The sequence below is a fragment of the Onychomys torridus genome, chromosome 10 (assembly GCF_903995425.1).
Source record: "Onychomys torridus chromosome 10, mOncTor1.1, whole genome shotgun sequence".
Lineage (NCBI taxonomy): Eukaryota > Metazoa > Chordata > Mammalia > Rodentia > Cricetidae > Onychomys > Onychomys torridus.
The window spans coordinates 32,349,467-32,364,239 of NC_050452.1; the positions used below are offsets into that span (position 1 = coordinate 32,349,467).

A 14,773-nucleotide genomic window follows, 5' to 3' on the forward strand; every position below is an offset into this window, starting at 1 on the left:
TCAGGTACCCACGAGCTCTTTATTTGCTGAGTGAGCGTGAGAAGTTACACTGGGGGATTGACAGTGGGTGAGGTGTTGCTGCTACAAAACACAATGGGCTTGCCTGCTGCACTCCATGGTCACTGAGTCGGATCCCTGTGCAGGACAAGCTTTGGCACATTTATTGCTCCTCATGCATTCCTCACAGCTTCCCAATGCCCTTCAAGCACATGACTGTGTGGCACCCCCACCCCCCCCCCCTGCAGAGCTCATGGTCTTTGTCTCGGAACACTCCAACAGTAAATTATTTTGTCTCAGTAGCAACACCTCAGGAAACACAGTGTAGCTGACGGTGGTCACCATGCTTGTTCACAAAGGATCTCCAACTCTTTGCCATTTATTTCTGACCTACTAAGGAACACTGAAACTTCTGACATGCCCACCGGAAACAACACATTCTGAGAACACGGAAGAAAACAACCATGAGTAGCTTTTTCTATTTAATTGTCTTACTCATTTAGTTTACCTACTGGTGATTTTGTAAACATATACTTTAATGTCAAGATTCAGATTGAAACATAAACATACTTTTCTTACAAAGATTGTGGACTCAAATATTCTCTTTGCAAGGTGCCACATCAGCCCCCCACCAGCCATCCTGCCCCTTTCTCACAGCACAGGAGTCACATCTGTTCACAGATTAAAAGCTAAATAGCCTTGGCTTACCCAAAATTACATTTTCACTTTGCCCACCCAGCTAATAAAACGAAAAACCAAAATCACCTGCATTACAGGGCTGTACGTGCAAACATATTCATAACAGGAAAGAAAAGGGCCGGTGGGGTTTCTTCCTATCTAGCACATCACCAGCAGACAGCCCACCCACAGGAAAACAGGCTCTGCAACCCTTGGCCCAGAGCCAGCTCCTCCCACCCCATCCTTGTACTCTGTTCAGTGCACATACCAAAGAGAGAACCTCCCAGAATTGCCCTGGCAGGGGCTGGTGGGGCTGCATTGTAGTGCACACCCCCTTCTCTGTGCCACTTAACAGTGCATCCTGGCAGTCGGCACTGCTGCCAGCAAAGCTCGGGATCGCTGTAGATATGGCTATGGAGTAAGGTCTGCAGATAGCAAAGGGGCATAAAAGAAAAGCGAAACCCACCAAACGCACTGCTCTGATGGCCAGACCCCGGCAAGGCCCGTGCCAGTTCTCTTTTGACAGCATCCTGTGAATCCCAGGGAAGGAGCCAAATGAAGACTCCTCAGCATGGGCAGTGGCATCAAGCTCTCTAAGCAATGCTGAGATGCGCTGGTTTCTATGCCTGTGGGTGGTCCGCAGCAAGTTTTATTTTTTGCAAAGCAGCAATAGCAAACAGAAGCAATTGCACCGTAAATGAGTAACCTCTAAATTATCGGTAATTATTTAATTTAATGAAATGTCCCTCAAAGTCCCTTTGTTGCCTTCAAGTGACACATTGTAAGGAACCCACCCAGCTCGCTAAGCTGACTTCTCTGCAGCTTCGGTCTCCTGTTCCGACAGCTTCTCTTCTGACAGAACTGACATCCATGGTGACACGGAGCGTGTGATACTCTGCTTGGCCAGGTTGTAGTGGTTTATGACAGTGTAAAATTTCTCCCGGGCGCTGGAGTCTTGCTCCGTGTAGTAGCTCTCCAAGCCTTCTGGAATGCACTGGGTGTTCTGTAAGACAGGAGGCCATGGAGATACTGGGGGTGCCAGCGTGTGTCTGCAGTGAATATCCCCCCAGGGATAAATGCTAAATAAACACGAACAATGGACAGATGAATGGGGCCTGCCCTCCAAGGGCATAGCCATCTAAAAGACTGGCTATGCTGCAGCGGGCACCTGGGCTCCCAGGATAGGTGGAACAGGCAGTGTGCCTCCCTTCACCATGTCTCTGATTGGCTGATTGACCTTGACTATTCATCTATTAGAAGCAAGGACACTTTTGACATGTCTACAAACAATCCACCTGAAATAAGAGGAAGAGCACCAAGGAAGGCTTTCTTTGGGGGCCAGTGAATTGGCTCAGTTGGTAAAGATGCTTGCAGTCAAGCCTGGCAACACTAGTTCAATCCCCAGGACCTGTGTGGTAGGAGGAGAGAACCAGCTCCTGCAAGTTATCCTCTGAGCTGAGCTATGTAGCTGGCATGGCAGCCAGTGACTAACCTCAAGCCAAGAGGATCTGAACGGTTGTAACAAGCAGCTTTGGGGCTGGCTCCCAGAGAGCAGCTGTGCCCCTCCAGTGTCCACATCTCCCCTTCTCAGCCAGCTCTGACTGCTCAGAGAACAAAACCTCAAGAGCCACAGGGCAGGGAAAGATGGAGCCAGAGCTCCAGATGAGTGAGTCCCTGCACTGCCTTCCAGTTTGGACTAAAACCAGCAATAAGCTTCCCACCCTGCTGAAGTGACTGTTCCTTGTGTCTAGCCACCCGAACCAAGCATGGTATCACCAAGCCTGCTGGGATAGGAACGTGAGACCCCACAGTTAGTCAGAGGTGGAGCCCTCGGTGACCACCCACTATCTGGGAATTTTAAACCCATATACTCCATCTCTGAGTGGAGCCCAGAGTGGCTCAGCAGATCTGTGCTGAGTCCATCTGTATTTCAAGTGTCTCCCTGAGGGGTGTGAGTCCAGCATCCCAGCCAAGGCCATAGGCCAAGACCCACTGCTGTTAGAAGAGAGCCCTTCCGGTTTTTACCCTATGACACACAGTGCTCAGTTGTGCTCTTGGATGACCTGGTGTCTCCATCCTCAACCCCACGGTAGCTCTCCAGTGTAGTGGGCAGGTAGCCCAAGATATCAGGGAGGAGCTCCCGGGAACTTCCTCTTGGCTGAGTCTGAACGCCCAGGGCAGCAGATTCATAGGGCAACCCAATTGGGTTCCCTGCCCTAGAGAATGTCCTGTGGTTCTCAAGCCTTCTTCCCTTCCCTCTTGCTGTTTCACAGATCAGCAAAGAAGGGGACAGCAGTGTGCACCCACATGCAGGCTTCCCTCTTGACTACGCCAGGCCTGTGCTTTTCAGACCAATTCTCTCACTGTGAGGTTCATACCACTTAGTCCATTTTATAGGTGGGAAAGTGGAGTCCAGAGAGGTGAAGAAGCTTGAAGCAGATTTGAGAACCACACAAGCATGAGAACACAGCTCCAGCTGGGACTTCCAGTCAGTGTCATCCACCACCACACACTGGGCTACCCTTCCAGGGGGTCGATCCCTGATTCCCCACCCAGCTCAAGGACATCCAGGCTATGAAACAGACCTTCCCATTGTCTCCACCCCAAAGACAATGGGTCCAACTTGGCTTGTTTCCAGTATCAGCCACTGGCATGTACAAGTCCCTGCCTTGGCACACATGGTCTCAGGAGTGCAGGCCAACTCGGCTTAACCACCTATGCTGCCTGGTTTTGCAGCTACCATCCTGCCACCCCTCACAGCCCTCAGAGGTAGAGGTACAGCACTCAGGGAGGCTCAGGCCTGCACAGTGGGAGCATGAGAGGATGGCACACTTGTAATCCCTGGCTGCCATCCTGGCTGTTCAGGGGGAGACCCTTTCCCAAAAAGAGGAAGGGGAGAGGTAATTGAGGAAGGCAAGACGTTGACCTGGCCCCCCAAGTGTGCGGTCCTTACTCAGCCAAATGCCACTGCAGCTGGGATGTACTCTCACCCTCTGAATCCTGCCTCATTTGACATTGCTCTGCTGCTGCTTGGTGTAACAGGGCTGAGCATCAAGTATGCTGATGGAGAAAGGAGGCTGTGAGCATGGAGAGCAGCCATCTGGGCAGATCTGGAAGCTACTGGGGGAGGCGCAGGGTCCTGCTCTTTCAGAGTGAGCCCTCTCTCCTAAGGACCCCTCCCTCCCACACAGAGCCTGCTACAGGTACAGGGCCTGGACTGCGGGGGGGGGGGGGGGGGGGTCAGCAGGTGGCTAAGAACCTAGCACAGCCTAAGCCATGGGTGCTGGTTAACTTAGCCCTGGTGGTCACTCAGCAGGGTCAGCTGGCCTCTCCAGGAGGGAAGGACAGCGGTAAATAAAGAATCCTGGTAGAGCGGCCAGCATGCAGGGCTTGCGGTCCTCACTGTGGGATCTAGGAAGGTGATGAATGGTAAGATGAGAACGAGAACCGAGCAGTGCAGGGCCAAGTGAGCACTCAGGAGCCTGTGAAACTACGAACAGGTGGCTCCAGCCTCATGGCCATCTTTTCTGGGCTGCCAACCCTTGTGCCTCTCCTCAGAAGTGCCTCCATCACTGGTGAGGTAGCTAATGATGTAAAGGATCAGCCCTTGCCTGTGGAGACTGGGGTCTCCTTAGCAGCTCACTGGTGTAAAGCCTAGAAACACCTGCAGGCTCCCAGGAGTGCTGACAGCTTGTTCAGAAGAGGCTCAAAAGTAATGGAGGGTGCTCATTGCTACCCTGCCCTTGGTGCAGCACCTCAGGGGATAGCCCTGGCTGGAGCTGAGTGCTACGGACAAAGCCTAGCTTTAGGGCCAGGCCCCAGCCCCAGCTGAGATCTCATGTGCTCTTTTCAGAGCCTTAGCCCCCTCATCTTTAAAATGGGGCCAGTGTCCCACACAACCTGGCTGCTTTTGTTGTAAGGATAAAAGTCAGTGTGGGACAGCTCTGAAAGAAGCCAGGGTGTGGCCAGAGATGATAAACAGAAAGGATGAAACGTTCAAAGAGCCCTCCAGAGTACAGCCTAGAATGTCCTGAACCCAGCTCGGTGCAAGGGACCCCCTACACTGTAGAAAGAAATGGCTGTGCAGGCCAGCTGGGACTCTTCAGCTGACCAAACTCCTCTAGCCTGCACCGCCACCCTCACTCTGTCCTCCACATATCCCTCTCCGGTCCTTGGGGAAGTGGGAGGAAGGCTGCAGTTCCCATCTCTCTCCTGGCCAGCCTGGCACCCAGCACAGGACCCTGCTAGAGCTTTGCATGCAACCAAGACCTGAGGAGCAGCGACTGCTTGGCGCAGGCACGGGCATCTAAGGGCAGCTAGGACACGGCCCTGCCCTCCAGACGCCTGGCTGAGAGAGGACAGCAGGTGGTGTCTGACACCTCCATATAACATGGCCACCAAAAGATGCTGAGAGACCCTCTGAGGCGCTGATGGTGTCAAGAACCACAGGAGGGGGTGGGGCCGACACATACACACAGGTATTCAGTCTATACCCATGTGGAGAAAGACTCTCATGCACCCTTTTTGATAAAAGAAAGAAAATACGAAGCCTAGGTCACCTATAGGGGGTCTTGGAAGGAGCATATGACTGTCATATGGCCTGGACTAGGTCACTGCAGAGTTTGGACAGGGTCTCACTATGGCCCAGGCTGCTTCCATCTGAGTGCAAGGATTGAAGGCACGCATCACCACCCTGACTCTGTCTGCTTTTTATCTGCCTCCACACACTCCTCAGCTTGGGCCATTTGGCTGTGGCAAGAGGGCTTCTTGGTAGGACTCAGGCTTCTGAGGTTCCCTTCCCCTCCCCCCAGGCATCCTATACAGCCAGATTCCCAGGGCTCAGCTGGTACTTAAAGAGGCCCCTAGAAGGTATATGCCAAAGAGCTGAAGGAATTGAAGGGCATGACCAGGAGCCTCTGAACCCTGTTTCCCATTGGTAAAAAGGAGGAGGCACACACACACACCCCTTAGGCCCTCTGGGTGCAACCAGGGTGAATATGGGTCACAGCCTTCACAACCATCCCTCCACGTCAAGTAGATGTGGAATGTGCATATGCCTGAGCATGGAGGAAGAAAGCCTCCCCCACCCAGCACCTTACACCTTCCTAGCTGTATCATCCAGACCACCACCAACTCCCACCACCATTAAGACACTAGTGGAAACCATACAAGCCCACCGTAGTGCACTTCCAGAGCTGCCCATGGGGTTCTGAATTCCCAAGGGGCTGAGGACTGCAAGCCCTGTCGGGCCTTTTACCCATGCAGATCCTGAGTCCCCTCCACATTGCCAGGAATCTGATCTGAACTCAGCCTGGATCTCAGCCTTCATCTTCATCACCCTTCTGCACCAGCTGCTCCCACAGCACTTGGGTTCGCACAGTGGGGCACTTTTAGCCTCTTGTGCCAGGAGGGGCCTATCCCAGACCAGAGACAGTGGGGCCAGATAGGAAACCCAGGACAGCTCTGTGTTTGGAGTGCTGGCCTGTCATCTGTGAACAATGGCTGCAGTAGGGAGCCGTCCCTTCCCATCCTGTTCCCAGAGGCACCACTGCTCCCCATATCAGCCTCTGAGTCACCCAGCTTTGGGCCAGGTCCTCCCCTTCTGTCCCTCCTGGCCTGCTTAATTCAGTCTTCCTGTCCTTCCACTGCCATCCTGGTCTGCCTCTCACATTGTGTCTGCCATCCAGACCGTCTTTCCGGCCCCACTCAGCAGCCTCCTCCATCAGCTCCTGCCTGCCTCTCCCAACCTCCAGGAGACCCAAGGAATCATCCTCATCACACTCCTTTTCCTGGGGCCTTTGCTAGGCACTCAGGATGCTGAGCAGTGTATGATCTGGCTGTACCTGGGCCACCCTCCCACCAAGCACACTCCAGTCCGCCTGCTACTCTCGGTGCTCCATCTCCTACTCTGCCCCATGCTTGCTCCAGAAGCTGCCCCAGTATGGACCACCTTGTGGAAAGGACAGACCCGCACACTCCATGCCAAGTCCTCCTCACTTGGTATATGCATGCATGCCTGCCTCATGTTTCTTGAACCAGAAGGGCTTCAGGAAGCGGTCCTTGCATCAGGTGCTCCTGGCTGTGGCCTAGCACCCTGAGCAACCAGAGTTGTCTACTGTGGCAGGTACCCCACAATCACTGCAGGAGGAGGGAAGGGCTGAAAGGCAGAAGCCCTGAAGGACCTCGTGGTGTAAACGGAGGAGGAGGAGGAAGAGGAGGTCTTAGCTGGGGTATGTGAACTCCCAGCTCTTCTAACTTGCTCTGCCAGGGAACTGAAGTTTCGCCCCAGCAAAACCCAGACCCAGCCAGCCAGCAAAGATCCACGAGCCATTCGGGCTAGCACACACATTCAGTGCCTACTCTATCTCCCCTTCAGCAGTGCCAAATCCTGCCCAGGACCTGTTTCCATCAGCTGGAAAGCGCAGACCCAGACACGAGTGAGGGGCCATGGAAGCCTGGAGCGAGTGGGCCACACCTCTGCTCTGCTCCATCTCCTGCCTCCACCCCATCTTCCCTCTCTCGGGTTTGCTTCCTTGGTTCTCCGGTCCTCCGTCCTGTTTTGTAAATGCATCTGCGCCAACAGCAGGCTCGTGGGAAGGAGGCACAGAAGCGGAGAGAACATTTCCATGTGCACATAAAGTCCAGATGCCAACATGGCCTCTGCAGTGGAACCCGCAGGAGAGCCCAAGAGCAGCCCGTAGGCAGGAGGGCCCCTTTGTGTGGCTTGGGGCACGGCCTTTCTCTTGGTCACTGTCTCCCACCCCCACCGGGTACTGCAGGGAAGTATCAGCTGGCACTTCTGCACCAAGGGGACTCTTCCCCAGGGATAAGCCAGGGGTTCTCTTTGCAGTAACCCTCTGGTGCCTTCAGCCTCCTTGCCTGGCTGCCTAAGCAGGGCCTTCAGTGAGGACCCTCCCACTGTAGTGCACAGCCAAGGCCCTACTCCCATAGGGCCCTAGGATTGAGGTCAAGGCACCCCCAGGGACCTAAGGCCTTACCTTCAAGACAAACCCATCAGGGCAGGAGCGGTCATACTTGTACACTTTGTAGACGACCAGGAAGACGACACAGGTGAGGAAGGCCAGGGCAAAGAGAACCAGCACAGAGACCTGTGGGAAGAGGCAAAGGACACTATGGGGCTGCGAAACAGGTGACAGACAGGCGAACAGCTCTGAGCAGACACAAGAAGGCCTCGCTAATGGCCACATGGCTCCCAGGCAACTTGGACCCTTGACAGAGAAGTGGGGCTGGGCTGCACTCAGGGCTCCGACTTCCAGCGCTGAGCACCTGTCACCTAGGAAACAGCTGCTCCACAGATCTCTCTGGGCACTGGTCTCAGTGCGAGGACACTGTCACTCAGACCCCAGGCTACCCTCCTGCTGGAACCACATAAGAAAAACAGGAGCTCTCTCCTCAACCTCTGCCCTCTATGGTGTTCTGAGGACAGAGACTTATGTTTGGGTTTCCTTAGGGCATAAGCCGCTCATTAGAATGCCCAGCACTAGGCAGGCACAAAGCTACCATAGTGTAGGTGAGATGTGGCTCACAGATGTGCAAGTAACAGTGGTCAAACACCACAAGATGCTACTAGATTTGGACCTTGAGATGTCTGCCTGGCTGTTGGGGAATATGGGAGGAGCAAAAGCATGTCATGAAGTGAGAGAGGCGTGAGGTGGAGAAGCATGGGAATGGTTCAGAACCCCTGGACGGACCCTGGGAGCCAGCATGTGGCCCAGGTACCATGGGCACCAGTATGGGAGTCACTGCTGGCTTCCTACCGCCCACCCCGGCTGCCAGGAACCGTCCACCTCTCAGGATCTCTTTCTGCTCCGCCTCATTCAGCTTAGGTGACCCCTCACTGACGCTGGCACCAATCCGTCTGAAGAACCTGTATTGTGCACAGAGCTCATGCCCGCTACAGGGGCAGACATGATGAGCCATGCAGTCTCAGTCTCAGGGCTCAAAGCACCCATGGGGGATGACATTGGCAAGGGTCTGTTGGCAGCTACAGCATATAGCACGCACATAAACATCTGGCCCTGGGAACTGAGTGTGGCTCTTGATGAAGAAGGGAGCTAACGTATAGGAAAAAGAAGTAACAGCCAGCATGTCCAGTGACAGCCACCTTCCCTGACAGTGCTAGGTCCCAGGAGGCCACTGCCAGAGCTGGTGGGAGGGTCCAGGAGGGGCAGCCGTGTCCAAACACTGAACACCAAGGGAGTGAGGCTCCAGTTACTGCTCTTATAACCACTTGTCCATTCCCTGGCTTTCCCACAGATGGCAGAGCAGGATCTCAACCCAGGCCACCTCACCCAGAAACAGTGCCTGGCGGGGATCCAGCCACATGCCTCTTCTCGCACAGTCCCTGCACACAGAACTGTGCTCTGGAGGTACTGCACACCTGAAACCCAGGCACTTCAGGAGGATCCGAAGTTCAAGCCTTTGCATGTGGGTTGTCTTAAGATGAGGTCGTCAGCATGGGGGGGGGCTTGTCAAGTCTGACCTGTTGTCCTTATAAGAAAAGGAAGTGAGGCAGAGACACACACTAGCAGGAACACCACGTGCAGACGGGGGTTGGAATAATGCCTCTCTAGCCACGCGGCCCCAGAGATGGTGTAACTCCACAACACTACAGGACTTCAGAGGCAGCATGTCCCACAGACACTTCGATCTCAGACTTCCCTTGCTTCCAGAAACTTGAGAACATGCCTCTGGGGTTCTCCTACTTTGTGGTGCCTTGTTGAGGCACATGGGACTTGTGTTAAGGAGCATAGGCCTGGCTCACCTCCCTTGAAGAGAGTCTCCCCCCACCACTTCCTCTGCAGGTACCCAGCCCTCAGGCTGTGTCTTTTCATTTTGCTATCCCAAGAGCCTTGGTAAGTTCCAAGGTTCTCAGTCTGACTTGTGTTATTGAAACAACACTGGAGATATGGTTGTTGTTTCTTTATTGTATGTGTGGAGGCCAGAGGACAACCAATACTGTGGAGATAGAGACAACAGCCACCCAACAAAGTATAACCAGTGATTTCCAGGTCAGAAAGAAACCTGGTCTCAAGAAAAAGTTGCATGTGACTTAAAAATAACACTCAGGGATGTCCTCTTAAGAGCGTCAGGGTGACTCAGGGACAGAGACAGAGACTAGGATGTGGGGAGAGGCACCTCGAGCCAGGAAGTAAGTGAAGGTGCAGAAGCAGGCAAGGAACAGATGCCCTGGAGCCCCACCATAGGACAGGCTGACACTCAACCTGACTCCAAATGAGTACTTACTAAGCAGGCGTCTGGCACCTAGAGCAAACCCAAGAACTGTCTACTCAGCGGACACAGCATGAACATGGCTTGCAAGAGTCTGGGCATTTTGGTTTTATTAAATAAATGTTCTCACACAGGATGGAGCTGTATCCAGGGTAGCTTTTCCCTTCCTGACCTGGGGAGGCCTAGAGAGCCACCAGCTTCCAAACAGGACGACTCCCATCCTTCTCTGGACCAGAGACAAAACCTAGAGAGAGTCCCCTGATCAGAAATGAGTTGACTCACAAAGAGCTGCCTTCTGGGCCAGTTTCTCTACCAGACACAGGGGACACAGAGCTTGGGTCCGTTTTTTTATTTTGAGGCAAGGCCTCATTAAGTTGCCTAGGCTGACCATGAAATGGCAGTCCTCCTGCCCCAGCCTCACACTTGACTGGAATTGCAGACCTCGCTGTGAAGCCCACCCACTGCTGTGGTTTTCAGATCAGACAGATGTGTGTCAGATCAGGGGAAAACCTAACAAGGAGAATATAACAGACTGACTAGGCTTGTCTTTAGACTAAGCTTGTCACCATGTTCTTTTCTCATCTCCTTTATGAAGGGGCCGTCGAGACCAAAGTGCCTCAAACTCAAAAAGTCCTACTTTCTCCCATCTTAGGAATCCCAAGTCGTGAGGGAACCTTCTCAGGGGCTCTGACATTAGCTACCCAAAGTGTCCATCCCAAGAGTTGGCTGGGCAGCCATACACTTCCACTGCCTCACCCTGGTGTCACTTAGAACAAGCAAGTAAGAAGTGCCACAAGAGAGGCAGGACACAGAGGCGGCTCTGATTACTCTGGAGACCTTCTGGAGGAGCCTCGGTCCCAAGGGATAGAGAGTTCATTGGGAGGTGAGAAAAGGGAGGTGAAGCGCAGAGAGGACTGTGGCATCAAAAGCATGGTGGCTGCAGCATCATGACCTGGAAGAAGTGGAAACATGAACCACGTGACTGGACTTGGAGTCTAGACCAGTCCCTGCTGTGGCAAGATCCCAGGAAACAGGTCAGTGTTGTTAAGCATCAGGGAAATGCAACACATACCACAAGGAGAAGCCATGTCACGCCCACTGTAATGGCTGTACCAAGTGCTGGCGATGTACAGAGGCAACACTGGAACCTGGTCATTGCTGACTGAAAAATGGTGGCCCTGATATAGGAAGCAATGGCAGTTCCACAACACATAGAATATAAAAACTATCATGGCAATCAGCAATCCTACTCTTGTATATTTACCTACAGGAAAGAAAAACAGGTCTTCAAACGAAGGTTTATACAAAGAAACACTGCCTAGTTGCCAAAAGATGGATTCCAAAAATGGCTGAGTGGAGACAGAAAATGTGGTATGTCCACACAACAGAATATTACTTGGCCCTCAAAAGGAATGAAGTGCAGAGATACATGCTACAACAGATGAATGTTGAAAATGTGATGCTGAGCAAAAGTCAGGTATGAAAGGTTGCACCATGTATCTGTGTATCTGTTCTGTGATATGTCCAGAAGACAAACATCTACAGAGGCAGAAAATATATCAGAGGCTGCTGGAGGCCATGTTGGGGGGTGGTGGGACTCACTGTGTGACGTGTCTGGGTCAGCCTCTGAGATAATAAAATGTTCTAGACAGTATGACAGTTGGCAACTTGGTGACTATTAAGTGTCACTAAACTGTACTTTGAAATGGTGAGTTTTGTGTATGTATTTTACCACTATTTTTAATGGACCAGAGGAGAGAGGCAAGAGTCTGAGCTTGGTCTAAGCACCAAGGATGTCCCTTTTCCTATTTCATTGGAGCCACCCTGAGCCCCCTTTCCTCCCCAGTCTCACCCAGGGACACAGTCTGTACCTTTCCAAAACAAACAAACAAAAACAAAACAAAACAAAAAAAACCTCTCCTCAGATCCTGGGACCTCCTGCCCAGGGCTGCTCTGGCTTGGGCAGACTCAGAGGGTGTGACCCAGTGAGGGGGGCTCAGGGTGTAACCCCAGTGAACTGAGGAGGACCGGGGGCTCAGGATGACCCCAGTGAAGCAGGAAAAGGGGCATCCTTGGTGCTTAGATGGAGCTTGGTTGTCGATTACTGTTCAGTGCCCACTTAGCCCTTCACCGAAGAGTCACATTTTATGCATGGGTTACTGTCATCCAGCTTCCAAGGCACTGGCCACCACCCTGTTCTCCCCACTAGGCAGGAACCAGCAGAATTCCAGCCAAGTACAGCAGGAGAGCCAGTCCTAATCACACCAACAGGGTCGGAGGATGTGGGTCTGAGTCCTGTCTTCATCCGTTACAGACTGACCTTGGGGCTACTCCTCAACGAGAATAGCGGGGTTAGTGGTCTGATGCTGCCACCAAGGGCCAGAAAAACAAGGCTCACAAAGGGCCCAGGCTGAGCAGGTCGATGGCACTAGGTCACTTATGGTCTCGGTCCTCCATCCCTCAGGGAGGGGAAAGGAAAAGGAGCCGTTTGCTGACTAATGCAGTACAGAGAAGGGGGAAAAAAAATCACAGACTGAATCCTGAAACCTCCAAGTGTTTACAGAGCTAAATATTTTGGATACTACACGGATGAGAACACAGATATATAACCCAAGGTGATTCAGGCTATGTTTTACTGAGCCAGCATGAAGCCCTCACTCCATAGCTGGACCCAGAATCTGCAGGTTCCACATCTGCAGACGTAGGTGGTCCCAGCTGCAGGTCATCAGGGTATTTAAACAAGTTTCTAAGGTCTCTGTCACCGCCATGAACGAAGACCCCTACACACTCTCTCTACTGGATGTCAGAAAATTGCATTGCCGTTTATAAACAGTTAATAGGTGTGACTTAGAATCTGCCATGGGGATTATTAGAGAGTGAGGAAAGCAGGCGCACAGGAAGCTCAAGGTCATTAAGGATTCGAGAGAAAGAAACAAACCGCCCACAGCACCCTTGCCAAGGGACACCTCCACTGCGGCATCGCCTGCCAGCTTGGAGGACCATCCTTAAGTGGCCTCTCCTAAGATCTCCTCCCAGCTCTTCACTGACCTTCAGAGGTGGTCATGTGCAAGGCTGGCCTTAGAACTTCTCAAGGCTAGAGCGGTGGTGGTACCAGAGAGGGGTGTGGCTCCATCACAGAACCCTTAACCGGAGGGGGTGTGTGACCCCAGTCAGCCCTCTTCATCCTGAAGCCACAAAGCATAAAACGCCAAATGCCAGAAGGCTGGCAGAACCTTCCCTGAGCCTGCCTCACTGTGGAGCATCCATCTTCCAGGACATTAAGAAGCAGACGCAGCAGCCCATTACACACTGCCCACACTTGTGGGAAAGCGCGGGGTTTGGTTTTGTTTTGTTTTTCATGTTTAGGTTTAGTTCACTTGAGCAACATCTTAGCCTGCACTTACTCTCAGTGTAAAAACACCTCCGATTAATTAAATGGCTGCTCTCCCCGTTGACTCAAGCCTCACTGGAAGCCTAGGCTTTTGGCTGCCACAGCGGTGATTCATCCTGCTATCCCTGTGTAGCAATCTTACAAAGCTCCCCCCTTTCCCCCACCACCAGCTGTTACCTAGCAACCAACCTAGCAACCTTGCAGCCAAGAGATTAATCCTCCGGTGATAAGCACAATGTAATATCCAAAAAGACACTTGCTTTCAAGGGTGCCCTCCGAAGTTAAGAGAGATGGGCACACCTTAACAATACAGATAAAGAACAAAGAGGCTCACAGGTGCACCAAACTTATCTGTTGTTCCAAGGTCTAAAAGGTGGGATCTCCTTCCCCAGATTTACACACAGGCAGAGGAAAAGAACCAAATCACCATCAGAACGGTGTACTGTCCCTGCCACCACTGTGACTAATCCCTGGTGGGAGGGTCAGGGGGTGGGTCCCTGATTCCAGACATTTTGTTCTTTCCTCTAAACCCCCATGTTTAGAAAAGACCCCCCGAACATTTAATCAGCTGATGCTCTGCACAGCAGCCACATTGTATGTGTGCACTCACAGATGCAGAAACTATCATTAAGTCTTAGAGGCCAAGAGAACTTTCCAGAAGGGTGGACACTCTCAGCATTTCCAAAGGGCTCGAGCCCTTCCAATGTCTCTGCTGTTGTGCCAGACCGTGCACTAAGAAGAAAAGCATAGAACCTCAGGAGACATCGATCCAGCTGCAGGGCTGGCTACAATGGATGTCACCTGAGTGGGACCCTGTGGAACTAACCTTTTCTGGTTCTAAAGCAGCTCAGAGCTGACAAACGCAAGGGACACCCTTAGAACATGGGTCACCCCTCTGAGTCTGCCTCAGTGCCCCAGGAGGCTGCTCTCCGGGGGATCCTACCCTGCTCTGCCATTTCCTGACTGAGGCCTCTAGCTGGTCATCTGCTGACCCTGTGACAACTGCCAAGTGAACACATACCCATCCCTGACCCAGTAAGAAGGCTAGCTCAGGAAAGCTGCCTGCTGTTAAGGAGCCCACTGGGACACCCTGTGGAAACTGTGCCAAGCCCCCTCCACGGGAGTCCACCAGAGTGATGGATGAGTCACTCATTTACTTAGCCCGTTCTTAGTGCAGTAAGCGCCAGAGAGATGGTATCAAGGACTCCGGCAGTGCTGGCATGGACTGCTCCTAAGTGCTGTCTGTGCACAAGCCCCAAGCCCTATACCTTCATTTTTAGCCAATATTCATGTCTCAGGGGGCTCCTGTGACCTGGTTTCCTTTTCAAAGTCACGAGCCAGGTCAAGGGGCCTTTGCTTCATGAGACCACTCTTCAGTACCTGCTTGGGATATCAGAGACTAAAGGGACCATGCCCAGAGAGAGGTGTAGGCTAGCCCAGCTTCTTAAAAGGGGA

At 52.6% G+C, this 14,773-nt stretch overlaps 1 protein-coding gene across 1 annotated transcript in view; it reads right to left on the bottom strand.

Moving 5' to 3' along the window:
* Nsg1 (neuronal vesicle trafficking associated 1) overlaps positions 1-14,773 on the bottom strand; it is a 21,515-nt gene continuing 6,742 nt past the window's right edge. Inside the window, exons 4-5 of the mRNA XM_036200268.1 lie at positions 7,674-7,784; positions 1-1,678 (exon numbers count right to left, since the gene is read on the bottom strand). Of these exons, the coding sequence (XP_036056161.1) occupies positions 1,478-1,678; positions 7,674-7,784 (312 nt within the window). The 3' untranslated portion in view covers positions 1-1,477. The remainder of the gene's footprint in view (positions 1,679-7,673; positions 7,785-14,773) is intronic.